At 49.2% G+C, this 15,377-nt stretch overlaps 1 protein-coding gene across 1 annotated transcript in view; it reads right to left on the bottom strand.

Moving 5' to 3' along the window:
- The window catches only part of LOC144606718 (polycomb protein SCMH1-like), a 78,920-nt gene that overhangs the window by 37,753 nt on the left and 25,790 nt on the right, over positions 1 to 15,377 (bottom strand). The window contains exons 5-6 of the mRNA XM_078423033.1: positions 10,263 to 10,333; positions 6,800 to 7,034 (exon numbers count right to left, since the gene is read on the bottom strand). Coding sequence (XP_078279159.1) covers positions 6,800 to 7,034; positions 10,263 to 10,333 — 306 coding nt within the window. The remainder of the gene's footprint in view (positions 1 to 6,799; positions 7,035 to 10,262; positions 10,334 to 15,377) is intronic.

Raw genomic sequence — 15,377 nt, 5'->3', positions numbered from 1 at the left:
TCTATCTGTGGAGGGAGAATCGGTCAATGCTTCCACATGGACCTTTTACTTCTGTGGAAGAAGGAACTGCAGATGCTGGTTTACACCAAAGACAGACACTAAATGCTGGAGTAACTCAGCGGGACAGGCAGCATCTCTGGAGAGAAGGAACGGGTGGCGTTTCGCTTCGAGACCCTTCTTCAGACTGAGAGTCAGGGGAGAGGGAACCGAGAGATACGAAAAGGTACATGGAACAAATGAATGAAAGCTATGCAAAAGGACAAATCAAAGCCAGCAACGGTGATCAAGGAAAGGTGGAGCCCACAATAGTCCATTGTTGGCTGCGGGGTAGGTGATAACAAGTGACACAAACAGTGAAACTCAGTAGACAACAGCGAAACTAGTACGAGGACTAGAGTGGGGGAGGGATGGAGTGAGAGGGGATGCAAGGGTTACTTGAAGTCACTGTTCATACCGCTGGGGTGTAAGCTGCCCAGGCGAAATATGAGATGCTGTTCCTCCAAATTGCACTGGGCCTCACTCTGACAGTGGAGGAGGCCCAGGACAGAGAGGTCAGTGTGGGAGTGGGAGGGGGAGTCAAAATGTTTGGCAACCGGGAGATCTTTTATTTAAATTTCTTTGATATTTGTACGCCAAGTTACATCTGCTTCATCACTGAAAAATCAAAGGGAACGAGTTTGCTCTTTGCAGACTGACTGATGAACGTGTGGCTGTAATGGAAGAAGTCTGGGAGGGTTTATTATCCAAGGGGGTTTAGTTTAGTTTATAGGAAAAAAGAACTGCAGGTGCTGGTTTAAATCGGAGGTAGACACAAAATGCTGGAGTAACTCAGCGGGTCAGGCAGCATCTCTGGAGAGTAGGAATGGGTGACGTTTGGGTCGAGACCCTTCGTCAGACTGCTCATATCGACCAGCGATTCTCACACAGGGTCAAGTCAAGTCAAGTCAATTTTATTTGTATAGCACATTTAAAAACAACCCACGTTGACCAAAGTGCTGTACATCTGATAAGGAAAAAAAAAGAAACATACAGTGGCAGGCAGCCAAACACAACGGCGCAGCCATCTTAAACAACGTTCCCTCCTCACCGCCCTCCCTCCCTCCCACAGCACGGTGCTCCCTCCCTCCCTTGCTCCCGTGCCGCGGGAAGAACGGAGCGCCGCGCCGATCCCTCGCTCCGCTCCGCGCCGCCCACCTGCTGACGGCAGCGTGGAAGATATGGACGAGGACAGTGCAGTCCTTCCCCCCGTTGAACCCCACGCAGGGGGTAGTATTAGTGTGTGTGGGGGTAGTGTTAGTGTGTGTGGGATAGTATTAGTGTGTGTGTGTGTGTGTGTGTGTGTGGAGTAGTATTAGTGTGTGTGGGGTAGCGTTTGCGTAGCGATGGAGCTATTAAAGTGCCAGAGACCTCCTGCACACACCATGTGTTTATATTGTAGAAACAGCAATCCCTCAGACAGCAGACTGAGACTAACTGGGCATTAGTCTTATTGTTGTAGATATAAACAACTGTACAGTCACATTGTTCAAATTAGTTATTGCATTACCATTCATTTACTCTGGATGTTGGAACAATATATCAAGGTTTACTGTTCGGAGTGTTAAGCTACAATAATCCTACAGTAATGGTCACGGTGGCGCAGCGGTAGAGTTGCTGCCTCACGGCGCCAGAGACCCGGGTTCGATCCTGACCACGGGTGCTGTCTGTACGGAGTTTGTACGTTCTCCCCGTGACCTGCGTGGGTTTTCTCCGAGATTTGGCTTGGTATAAATGTAAAATTGTCACTGGTGTATGTAGGGTGGTGTTAATGTGCGGGGATCGCTGGTCAGTACTGACCCGGTGGGCCGAAGGGCCTGTTTCCGCGCTGTATCTCTAAACTAAACCAAACTAAATTAACACTACCCTACACACACTAGGGGCAATTTTACAGTTTTCACCAATGCCAATTAACCTACAAACCTGTACGTCTTTGGAGTGTGGGAGGAAACCGAAGATCTCGGAGAAAACCCACGCGGGTCACGGGGAGAACGTACAAACTCCGTACAGACAGCGACCGTAGTCGGGATCGAACCTGGGTCTCTGGCGCTGTGAGGCAGCAACTCTACCGCTGCGCCACCGTGACGCCCAATATTGTAGGATTATTGTAGCTTAACACCCAGAAAAACACAACGAACAGTAAGCATGGATATATTGTTCCAACATCCAGAGTAAATGAATGGTAATGCAATAACTAATTTAAACAATGTGACTGTACAGTTGTTTACATCTACAACAGTAAGATTAATGCCCAGTTAGTCTCTGTCTGCTGTCTGAGGGAGCTGCTGTTTCTACAATATAAACACACGCTGCTGCGTTCCGGAGGGGGAGAGGTTAGTTCAACAACACTCAGCCTGCCATTAACCCCTTCCTCCCTGGTTATGTGTGTCTTTTTATATGCTGTGGATGTCATTAGCTTATTGTCACGTGTAGCGAGGGACAGTGAAAAGCTTTTGTTGCGTGCTAACCAGTCAGCGGAAAGACAATACATGATTACAATCATGTGTACATAAGGCCATAAGGAATAGGAATAGAATTAGGCCATTCGGCCCATCAAGTCTACTCCGCCACTCAATCATGGCTGATCTATCTCTCCCTCCTAACCCCATTCTCCTGCCTTCTCCCCGTAATCTCGTACTAATCAAATGTGATAAAAGGGAACAGCACAGAATCAGGCCCTTCAGCCCACAAAGTCTGTGCTGAACATAATGCCAAGAACCTGATGCTCAGGGGTCATCAGCTGCTGATTTATTCTGGCCTTATCTCGCTCGCCTCCAGTTACCTCCCCCTCCCCCCGCTCTATCTTCCGACCGAAACATCACCCCTTCCTTCTCTCCAGAGATGCTGCCTGACCCGCTGAGTTACTCCAGCTTTTTGTGTCTATCTTCGGTGTAAACCAGCATCTGCACTTCCTTCCTGCACATGAGGCCAAGTTAACCTGATCTGACCCATGTCCCTCGGTTCCATGCACTTCCATGTGCCTGGCTAAAAGCCTCTTCAACGCCACGATCGTATCTGCCTCCACCATCCACCTCCAGCCAGAACTGCACGCAATACTCCAAATACTACAACTCCCCCTCCCACTCCCACACTGACCTCTCTGCCCTGGGCCTCCTCCACTGTCAGAGTGAGGCCCAACACAAAGTGGAGGAACAGCACCTCGTATTTCGCTAGGGCAGCTTACACTCCAGCGGTATGAACATTGACTTCTCTAACTTCAAGTAGCCCTTGCTTTCCCTCTCTCTCTCCGTCTCTCCTCCACCCTGGTCGACGTACTAGTTTCACTGTCATCCTGTTGAGTTCCAATGTCTGTGTAACTCCTTGTCACCTATCCCACAGCCAACAATGGAGCATTGTGGGCTCCACGTTTCCGTGATCATCGTTGCTCTCTGCATATCCTCCATTCATTTGCCCTATGTACCGTCTATATCCCTCGATCCCCTCTCCCCAGGCTCTCGGTCTGAAGAAGGGTCTCGACCCAAAATGTCACCCGTTCCTTCTCTCCAGAGACGCTGCCTGACCCGCTTTCGTGTCCCACTCCAAATACTACGACGGTCTGACCAAAAACATTGAGTCGAAACCGCCTGACATTGTTAAGTGCACGGTTTTGCCCCAGTGGAGGCTCAATGCGTAATTAATTGCTCTCTATCACTGCTTTAGAAAAGTAATCCCAGTAGATTAGTGAAAATGAGTTACTCGAAATACAAGAATCGACGATTTTAACCCTGGATGCTCTTGCAGTATAAAGCCACTGAGGGCTGGCTAGCAACAGATAGATATGTAGGAAGGAACTGCAGATGCTGGTTTATACCAAAGATAGACACAAAGTGCTGGAGTAACTCAGCGGGACAGGTGGCATCTCTGGGGAACATTGAAAAGTGGCGTTTTGGGTTGGGAAACCAAGTCTGAAGAAGGGTCTCAACCTGAAACGTCACCCATTCCTTTTCTCCAGAGATGCTGCCTGACCTGCTGAGTTACTCCAGCATTTTGTGTCTATCGATTCTGAAAATAGACAGTTAAAATCAAGGGAAAGACTGATAAAATTAAAGTAACTCCACTCTTCACTACCTCCCTATCTTTGATTGTACTTTACTGGACTTTATCCTGCACTAAACGTTGTTCATATTTTTCCCTTTATCCAGTATCTCTACATGGTGGACGGCTCGATTGTAATCATACAGTCACACAGCGTGGAAACAGGCCCTTCGGCCCAACCTGCCCACACCGACCAACATGCCCCATCTACACTAGTCCCACCTGCCCACACCGACCAACATGCCCCATCTACACTAGTCCCACCTGCCCACACCGACCAACATGCCCCATCTACACTAGTCCCACCTGCCCACACCTACCAACATGCCCCATCTACACTAGTCCCACCAGCCCACACCGACCAACATGCCCCATCTACACTAGTCCCACCTGCCCACACCGACCAACATGCCCCATCTACACTAGTCCCACCTGCCCACACCAACCAACATGTCCCATCTACACTAGTCCCACCTGTCCACACTGACCAACATGCCCCATCTACACTAGTCCCACCTGCCCACACCGACCAACATGCCCCATCTACACTAGTCCCACCTGCCCGCATTTGTTCCATATCCCTCTAAACGTCCTATCCATGTACCTGTCAAAATGTTTCCTAAACGTTACGTTACTACCTGCCTCAACTACCTCCTCCGGCAGCTTGTTCCATACACCCACCACCCTCTGTGTGAAAAGGTTACCCCTCAGGTTCCTATTAAATCTTTCCTCCTTCACCTTAAACCTATGAACTCTATTTCTTGATTCCCCTACTCTGGGCAAGAGACTCTGTGCGTCTACCCGATCTATTCCTCTCACGATTTTGTACACCTCTGTAAGATCATCCCTCATCCTCCTGCGCTCCAAGGATTAGAGTCCCAGCCTGCTCAACCTCTCCCTGTAGCTCACACCCTCTAGTCCTGGCAACATCCTCGTAAATCTTCCCTGCACCCTTTACAGCTTGTATTATCTTTCCGCTGACTGGATAGCATGCAAAATAAGCTTTTCACTGTACCTCGGTACACGTGACAATAAACTAAACCCAACTGAACCCTACTCCAAAGCAGCTAAAGAGGGGAACAAGGTGCCACGAGAGCTTGCCCCCCAGAAACAAGATTCCATGTGTAAAGGACGGAACTGCAGATGCTGGTTTACATCGAATACAGACACAAAGTGCTGGAGTAACTCAGCGGGGCAGGCAGCATCTCTGGAGAGAAGGAATAGGTGACGTTTCAGTTCGAGACCGGGGTTCGATCCTGACTACAAGTGCTTGTCTGTACGGAGTTTGTACGTTCTCCCTGTGACCTGCGTGGGTTTTCCCCGGGTGCTCCGGTTTCATCCCACACTCCAAAGACCTACAGGTTTGTAGGTTAATTAGCTTCGATAAAAATTGTTAAAAAATGTCCCTAATGTGTGTGTGTGTGGGATAGTGCTAGTGTGTGGGGATCGCTGGTCAGCACGGGCTCGGTGGGCCGAAGGGCATGCTTTCCGCGCTGTATCTCTAAACTAAACTAGAATTTAAAAAATGGGTATAAGAAAATAACTGCAGATGCTGGTACAAATCGATTTATTCACAAAATGCTGGAGTAACTCAGCGGGTCAGGCAGCATCTCGGGAGAGAAGGAATGGGTGACGTTTCGGGTCGAGACCCTTGTTCAGTCTGAAGAAGGGTCTCGACCCGAAACGTCACCCATTCCTTCTCTCCTGAGATGCTGCCTGACCTGCTGAGTTACTTTAAAAAATGGGTGATGTTTTGGGTCACCCATTCCTTCTCTGTGGAGATGCTGTCCGACCCGCTGAGTTACTGCAGCATTTTGTGCCGATCTTCAATAGAGACGGGATCACAGCTGGCCCTGACGCCAATTTCCTCTCGAGATGAAGCAGAGTGAAGCTCTCAAATCACAAGAGATTCCATCGGGACACGTGCTCAGACAGATGTTTTCCATCAGTGGTCGTAGAAGCTGCCAGAATATTCTAGCAAACTCCGACTGCCTCTTGTCCCATTGCCCGGACGAAAATTAAAAAAATATCTTTTGGTAACGATTCCTTGTGGATTTTTCCTTTTAAAGTTATTTGGGCAGATTAGAGGGATAGGAAGGTTTTATGGGGATACGTTCAGTTCATTTCAGTTTATTGTCGCGTGTACAGAGTTGCAGTGAAAAGCCTTTGCTGCGTGCTATCCGGCCAGGTGGAAAGACTGCAGATGATTACAATCGAGCCGTCCACAGTGTAAGGATGCATGATCCTGGAATTCGTTGCCACACAAGGCTGTGGAGGCCAAGTCAGTGGATATTTCTAAGGCAGAGATAGATAGATTCTTGATTAGTGCGGGTGTCAGGGGTTATGGGGAGAAGGCAGGAGAATGGGGTTAGGAGGGAGAGAGAGATAGATCAGCCATGATTGAATGGCGAAGTAGACTTGATGGGCCGAATGGCCTAATTCTATTCCTGTCAACTATGAACTAATGATAAGGGAATAACCCTAATGCAGGCACGGTGGTGCAGCAGGTAGAACAGCTGCCTCAAGGCTCCAGAGACCCGGGTTTGATCCACAGCTGTCTGTGTGGAGTTTGCACGCTCTCCCCGTGACCGTGTGGGTTTTCCCCAGGTGCTCCGGTTTCCTCCCCCATCCCAAAGGTCTGTAGGTTAATTAGCCCCATCGTGGGCCGAATGGCCTGATTCTACCCCTGCCACGCCTGCCCTGACGGTCTCCCTGCGGCTGGCCTTACCGAGCGGAGGCTGCAGCATGCCAGCGTTCCTCTCGCAGTTGCCGATGGGCTGGATGTCGGAGGAGTACACCAGGCGCCAGAAGTCGTTCTTGTTGTCGCTGCCGTCGAGCCGGAGCCGTAGCCGGGCGCCGGTGATGCCCACCACCGTGGCGATGCAGGTGGACGTGACGTTGCGGGGGTCCTTGGCTTCCAGCTTCATCCCGATCTTGAACTCGTTGACAGGCGGGATGCACGACTGAGGAAGGGTGGGTGGGGTGGGGTCAGGGTGGGGTGTGATGGGATGGGGTGGGATGGGGGTGGGGTGGGAGTGGTGTGGGTGGGGGTGGGGATGTGATGGGGTGGGGTGGGGGTTTGGTAGGGGTGGGAGTGGGGTGGGAGTGGGGGTGTGGTGGGATGGGGTGGGGTCGGGGTTGGATGGGGGTGTGGTGGGATGGGGTGGGGTCGGGGTGGGGTGGGATGTGGGTGGGGTGGGATGGGGGTGGGGTGGGAGTGGGGTGGGATGGGGGTGGGGTAAGGTGGGGGTGGGGTGTGTGGTGAGGTCGGGTGGTGGTGGGGTGGGGGTGGGGTGGGGATGTGATGGGGTGGGGTGGGGGTTTGGTGGGGTGGGGGTGGGGTGTGGTGGGGGTGGAGTGGGGTGTGATGAGGTGGGGGTGGGGTGGAAAGAGGTTCAGTTTATGATGGATTCAGTCAACCAACGTCAAACATAAATGCTGGAGTAACTCAGTGGGTCGGGCAGCATCTCTGGGGAGAAGGATGCCTTCATAAAATAATTCAATTTACACTCATTTTCACCCCGGCCACTCCCTCTTCTCCCCTCTCCCATCAGACAAGAGGTACAGAAGTGTGAAAACACACACCTCCAGATTCAGGGACAGTTTCTTCCCGGCTGTTATCAGGAAACTGGACCGTCCTACCACAAGCAGAGAGCAGTGCTGAACTACTATCTACCTCATTGGTGACCCTCGGACTACCCTTGATCGGACTTTGCTGGCTTTACCTTGCACTAAACGTTATTCCCTTATCATGTATCTGTACACTGTAAATGGCTCGATTGTAACCATGTATTGTCTTTCCGCTGACTGGTTGGCTCGCAACAAAAGCTTTTCACTGTACCTCGGTACACGTGACAATAAACTGAGCTGATAACTGACATGGGCCAAGTGCAGGTAAACGGGACCTGCCAACATGGTTGTCACGGGCTGAAAGACTGTATCCACGTCTACAGCTCTACGACGCTAATGTCAGGCAGAGTATCTGCGGGAAGGAGCTAGTTTAGAGATACAGCGCGGAAACAGGCCCTTCAGTCCACCGAGTCCGCACCGACCAGCGATCCCCGCACATTAACACTATCCTACACACACTAGGGGTAATTCTACACATACACCAAGCCGATTAACCTGCACTCCTGCACGTCTTTGGAGTGTGGGAGGAAACCGAAGATGTTGGAGAAAAGGTTGCAGGGAGAACGTACAAACTCCGTACCGACAGCATCAGATCGGACCCGCTGTCAGGCAGCAACTCTACTGCTGGGCCACCTTGGTCAAGCTCAAACATCTGCTGCTGCTGCTGCTGCCTGGTAATGCTGCCTGGTAATGCTGCCTGGTAATGCTGCCTGGTAATGCTGCCTGGTAATGCTGCCTGACCTCCTGAGTGTGTGTAGCATTTACACCAGCACACCAGTTGAGTCACAGTGAAAATCCACACACTCCAGATTATATAATGGATCTTGGTCTTCTGCCAACAACCTTATCTTAAGATCTTCATCAATTATCCTCATCACGAATGGATAGAGTGGATGTGGAGAGGATGTTTCCACTAGTGGGAGAGTCTAGGACCAGAGGGCACAGCCTCAGAATTAAAGGACTTTCTTTCGGAAGGAGATGAGGAGGAATTTACATTATTCAGAGGGTTGTGAATCTGTGGAATCCTTTGCCACAGACGGCTGTGGAGGCCAAGTCAGTGGATATTTTTAAGGCAGAGATAGATAGATTGTTGATCAGTGCGGGTGTCAGGGGTTATGGGGAGAAGGCAGGAGAATGGGGTTAGGAGGGAGAGATAGATCGGCCATGATTGAATGGCAGAGTAGACTTGATGGGCCGAATGGCCTAATTCTGGTCCTATGAACTTATGAATCAACCTAGATTTTCTTGATTTAATCCGTTTTATTCATTTTCGTCTAGCTTATTGAGGTTGTGGATCCAGTCTCACAGGGTATAAGAAAATAACTGCAGATGCTGGTACAAATCAAAGGTATTTATTCACAAAATGCTGGAGTAACTCAGCAGGTCGGGCAGCATCTCGGGAGAGAGAAGGGATGGGTGACGTTTCGGGTCGAGACCCTTCTTCAGTCTCACAGGGGGTAATTTGCTGGTTCTTTCTCGATTCCAGTCAATAAGTGGGAAAGCCTTTCAGCAAAAATGAAATCCTTTCTGTTGTATTTGAAAGGGTAAGTAATATAGATGTGTTTACGTTGGGCTTTTATCGTTCTTGGCTGGCTGCCAAGCCGCAGCGAGAGTGTTTGAAATAGCAGCATGTGCTGCATTCGTCCACCAAATGGATGTGTCTCTCCATGGCAGGGCAGGCAGACAGAACCCAAGGAACCAGATATTCTTTCACTGGCTTGGCCCACGGCCAGCCTGGTGCACATTTGCTTTGTTCAGGCTGAGGGGGGAACTGCGGGGAAACAAATCACGACGTTCCTGTTGAAAGCCCGGCGCACTTTGCAAAGGGAAGCAGCTCGTTTGTTTACCACGTCAGGCAACCGAACGGAAGAGCTGCTGCCTTAGAGTCGTAGATGGCCTACCCCTTTATTCTTAAACTGTGGCCCCTGGTTCTGGACTCCCCCAACATTGGGAACATGTTTCCTGCCTCTAACGTGTCCAACCCCTTAATGCTCTGATTCTGTACATGTCATAGAGTGATACAGCATGGAAACAGGCCCTTCGGCCCAACTAGCCCATGCCGATCAACATGCCCCATCTACACTAGTCCCACCTGCCTGCTTTTGGCCCATATCACTTTAAACCTGTCCTATCCATGTTCCTGTCTAAATGTTTCTTAAACGTTGGGAATAGTCCCAACAACCTCCTCTGGCAGGAGCTCTACTGCATTGCAATTCTGCCTTGTGTTCTCAGAGTGATACAGTGCGGAAACAGGCCCTTCGGCCCAACTTGACCACACAGTCCAACATGTCCCAGCTACACTCGCCCCACCTGCCTGCGTTTGGTCCATATCCCTCCAAACCTGTCCTATCCATGTACCTGTCTAACTGATTCTTAAAAGTCGGGATAATCCCAGCCTCAACTACCTCCCCCAGTTCTTTGGTCAACGTGGGTTGTTTTTAAATGTGCTATACAAATAAAATGGACTTGACCTGACTTGACTAGTGTACGTGTACACTGTAGACCAGCTCGGCCCGACACGCAGGCTTACAACACTATTATACATTGGGAGGGTGCTTTACCTGTTTAAAGCAATGGGAAGGAGCAGCCACTGCACCGGTCTCCTTAAGGTATTTGTCCCAACTGAAATGACCTGAAAACAGAAACAAAACCATAAGTAAACAAAGTTCAACAATAGCACAAGCAAGAATAAAGGTGAGGCCAAGTCCCCCATCGTAGTCTAGTTTAGTTTAGTTTAGAGATACAGTGCAGAATACAGGCCCTTCGGCCCACCGGGTCCGTGCCGCCCAGCGATCCCCGCACACTAACACTATCCTACACACACTAGGGACAATTTTTACATTTACAACAAGCCAAATAACCTACAAGCCTGTATGCCTTTGGAGTGTGGGAGGAAACCGAAGATCTCGGAGAAAACCCACGCAGGTCACGGGGAGAACGTACAAACTCCGTACAGACAGCACCCGTAGTCAGGGTCTCCAGCACTGCATTCGCTGTGAGGCAGCAACTCTACCGCTGCGCCACCGTGACCGCCCAGACTAACATAGTTGAACTAACTAACAACTAACATAGACAGTCTGAAGAAGGGTCTCTTCCCGAAACGTCGCCCATTCCTTCTCTCCTGAGATGCTGCCTGACCCGCTGAGTTACTCCAGCATTTTGTGAAATAAATAGTCAACTAACATAGTCAACATTTTCGAAAATAGTGCGGCGCGGTGGCGCAGCGGTAGAGTTGGTGCCTTACAGCGCCGGAGACCCGGGTTGGATGAATTCTTTCATCAGTCTGTAGAAGGCTCCCTACGTGCAACAAGCCAAGCCGCCCCTGCACATCTATTCCTGTGTTATACCATTTTATATTCTATGTATCCCCTAGAATATAAAACCACATCATTAGCCTCACGGCGCCAGAGACCTGAGTTCAATCCTGACTACGGGTGCTGTTTGTACTGAGTTTGTACGGTCTCCCCGCGACCAAGTGGGTTTCCTCCCACACTCTAAAGACGTGCAGGTTTGCATGTTAATTGCCTTGGAATCATTGTAAATGATCTCTAGGGTGTGTGTGGGATAGTGTTAGTGTACGGGGATCGCTGGTCGGCGCGGACTCGGTGGGCCGAAGGGCCTGTTTCCGCGCTGTACCTTTTAAAATTAAATCTCCTTTACACTCTGCCCCTCGAGTATTTGGTTTTCCCAACAAATAACATCCATCATTTGACCCCGGCGTTTTTGATTCACAAAATTCTGTCATAGACAAAAATATTTAACAGGAACGTGTGGCTGTTCTAGAGGACGGAATGGCTGCCTGACAGACAGTTCACCGCAACCTCAGTCGTTCCCCACCCCACCCCGAACACTCAGCCAAAAACACTCTGCTACCTTCGTCCAAGCGGGACATAAAGTACCAACTACACCCAAGCCAACTGTTTTAAAACCTTTTGCACAAGCAGAAAGTAAAGTATAAAAACATGAGAGGAATAGATCGGGTAGATGCACAGAGTCTCTTGCCCAGAGTAGGGGAATCGTGGACCAGAGGACAGGGGTTTAAGGTGAAGGGGAAAAGATTTAATAGGAATCTGAGGTGTAACTTCTTCACACAAAGGGTGGTGGGCGTATGGAATGAGCTGCCAGAGGAGGTAGTTGAGGCTGGGACTCTCACTATGTTAGACAGGTGTTACATGGATAGGACAGGTTTGGAGGGATATGGGCCAAATGCTGGCAGGTGGGACTAGTGTAGCTGGGACATGTTGGCCGGTGTGGGCAAGTCGGGCCGAAGGGCCTGTTTCCACGCTGTTTCACTCTCTGACTCTAATTCAATCAGGAGGCGGCAATTGATTGCATCGTGCCCACAAAATCTCAGTGCAAAGCTCTGGAGCGGACACCCTTGCCAGTCACGAGACCCTCGATCAACTTGGCAAGGAATGGGTCAGCTGAGACAAGTCTAGGCCAGTAATCACCCAGCGCCCATTTTAAAAGAACAGTCTGAAGAAGGGTCTCGACCCGAAATGTCACCCATTCCTTCTCTCCTGAGATGCTGCCTGACCTGCTGAGTTACTCCAGCATTTTGTGAATAAATACCTTCGATTTGTACCAGCATCTGCAGTTATTTTCTTACACTAATAGTTTAGTTTGGTTCATTGTCACGTGTACACGGGTTTGATCCCTGTCTGTACGGAGTTTGCACGTTCTCTCCGTGACCTCGTGGGTTTTCTCTGGGAGCTCCTGTTTCATCCCACACTCCAGACAAGGTTAATTGGCTTCAGTAAAAATTGTAAATTGTTCCTAGTGTGTGTGGGATAGTGTTAGTGTGCCTATCCATGTTCTCCACAGATGCTGCCTGACCCGCTGAGTTACTCCAGCACTCTGTGAAACGCCACCTATCCATGTTCTCCAGAGATGCTGCCTGACCCGCTGAGTTACTCCAGCACTCTGTGAAACGCCACCTATCCATGTTCTCCAGAGATGCTGCCTGACCCGCTGAGTTACTCCAGCACTCTGTGTCCTTTTGGTTCAAAGACAGGATTTTTTCCAAACGTAGAAGGAATTTGTAAGATATTCAGGATTGGACATTTCGATGGCGTAGGAATTTTTAGACTGAAAGCAGAAAATGTGTAATTCCTCAAAGCTTGACTTATTGCATGCAGTTATTAATTCCATTCGATAGTTAGACCACTGGAAATGTAGAAATGTCTGGGCCACACTCTACCAGACAGTGCTGCAGGCAGAATTATTTTATATATAAAATAAATTTACAGTTGGCAGACATAAATATCTGTGCCATTTAACTCTTGGCAAAAGCTACAGGATAGTCTTGTTATCCCTCGTTCCCGATCAAAGACTGGTCACCACTCTAGCATCACCCAGCAGCTGACCCAGTTACCCACACATGGTTGATTTAGCATGGGACAGAATGGCACTGTTAATTGGCTGGCTCCTCTCGCCAAATGGCAGGGTTCACGTTTTTTTTGGCGTCAATAGCTGAAATCTCTCTTCTGTTTTTCTCCCCATGGAGCCTGTCAGGGTTCAGCTCTCCCAGAGAGACACACACAGAGAGAGAGAATCTCTCTGCAATACCATTGAGACAACCTTGGCATGCTCTTTTAGCAAGGAGGGTTTAAAGGAGAGTTCGATAGATCTCTAGGGGCTAGTGGAATCAAGGGGTATGGGGAGAAGACAGGCTCGGGTTACTGATTGTGGACGATCAGCCATGATCACAATGAATGGCGGTGCTGGCTCGAAGGGCCCGAATGGCCTCCTCCTGCACCTATGTTTCTAGGTGAGGAGGAACTTCTTTAGTCAGAGGGTAGTTAATCCGTGGAAATTTTTGTAAGGCAGAAATAGACAAATTCTTGATCAGAACGGGTGTCAAGGTTTACGGGGAGAAGACAGGGAAATGGCATTAGGAGGCAGAGATCAGCCATGACTGAATGGCGTAGTGGGCTCGATGGGCCGAATGGCCTAATTCTACTCCGATAACTTGTGAACAAGGAGTGATAAAACACAAAAGTGCTCGGTGTATCAAGCAGCAGAAATTGATCGAAGCAGAATTAGGCCATTCGGCCCATCAAGTCTACTCCACCATGAAAAACTTGCAAAAAAAGTTACAATTTCTATAATTTCAAGTCCCCTCTCTCTCCGTCCCTCCCCCACCCTAGTCGTTGTACTAGTTTCACTGTCGTCCTGGTGAGTTTCGTTGTCTGTAACTTGTTTTCACCTAGCCCACAGCCAACAATGGCCCGTTTCCTTTATCATTGTTACTTTTTTGCACATCTTTCATTCCATCTCTTCCGATATCACTGTCTATATCTCTCGTTTCCCTCTCCATCGGCTCTCAGTCTGAAGAAGGGTCTCGACCCGAAATGTCACCCATTCCTTCTCTCCAGAGACGCTGAGTTACTCCAGCTTTTTGTGTCTATCTTTAGTAGCAGAAAGGTACACTTTGAAAGGAAAATAACAGATGCAAGATAAAACCGATCCTTCTTTCATCTGAACGTAAACACCCTGATAAAAGGTGAATAATCTTCATCCCGATCGAGATAATACCTGCAATTTGACGCATAAACCAGTCAACCAGTCCCAAGACATTGAGATATTGCCAACGTTGACCTAGGATATTTCTCATTCAAAATTAACTCCCCGATCTAATGTAAACACAAATTCATTAGAGGAATAGATGGTGTAGACGCACAGAGTCTCTTGCCCAGAGTAGGGGAATCAAGAACCAGGGGTCATAGGTTTAAGTCGAGGGGGGGATAGACTTTATAAAAACCTGAGCGGTAATCTTTTCATTCAAAGGGTGGTGGGTGTATGGAGGAGCTAGTTGAGGCAGGGATTATTGCAATGCTTAAGAAACATTTGGACAGATACATGGATAGGACAGGTTTAGAGTGATATATGGGCCGAAAACAAGACTGGCGGGACTAGTGTAGATGGGGCACGTTGGCCGATGTGGGCAAGTTGGGCCGAAGGGCCTGTTTCTTCACTGTACGACTCTATGATTGCAAATGCTGATTTACCAATAAAGACACAAGGTGCTGGAGCAACTCAGCGGGTCAGGGAGCACCTCTGGAGAACATGGATAAACAACATATCGGATCATAACTTCACTTCAAACCGACTGCAGGGGGGAGCGAGCTTTCTCCCCCCCCCCTACCCGCTGGTCGGCACGGAATCGTTTTCGTGCTGTATCTCTAAACTAAACTAAATAATGAGAGCCAAACGTCAACAGCAATTGAGGCCAAACTCAAACGATTTGGTCCACAAATTAGCAAGAATGCAGGACATGTGTTTAATAAGGTCATAAGGAATAGGAGTAGAATTAGGCCATTCGGCCCATCAAGTCTTCTCCGCCATTCAATCATGGCTGATCTATCTCTCCCTCCTAACCCCATTCTCCTGCCTTCTCCCCATGACCCCCTGACACCCGTACTAATCAGGAATATATCTATCTCTGCCTTAAAAATATCAACTGACTTGGCCTCCACAGAATTCCACAGATTCACCGCCCTCTGATTAAAGGAATTTCTCCTCATCTCCTTCCCAAAAGAACGTCCTTTAATTCTGAGGCTGTGACCTCTGGTCCTAGACTCTCCCACTAGTGGAAACACCCTCTCCACATCCATGAATGTTTGCGTGAACGTTCTGTGCCGAGGCATTGCTGGAGTATTTCCAGCTAGACGTCG

Source organism: Rhinoraja longicauda, chromosome 27 (assembly GCF_053455715.1).
Source record: "Rhinoraja longicauda isolate Sanriku21f chromosome 27, sRhiLon1.1, whole genome shotgun sequence".
In the NCBI taxonomy this organism is placed as follows: Eukaryota; Metazoa; Chordata; class Chondrichthyes; order Rajiformes; family Arhynchobatidae; genus Rhinoraja; species Rhinoraja longicauda.
Note: the sequence above shows the minus strand (reverse complement) of the source record. Positions and strands in the feature narration are given on the sequence as shown.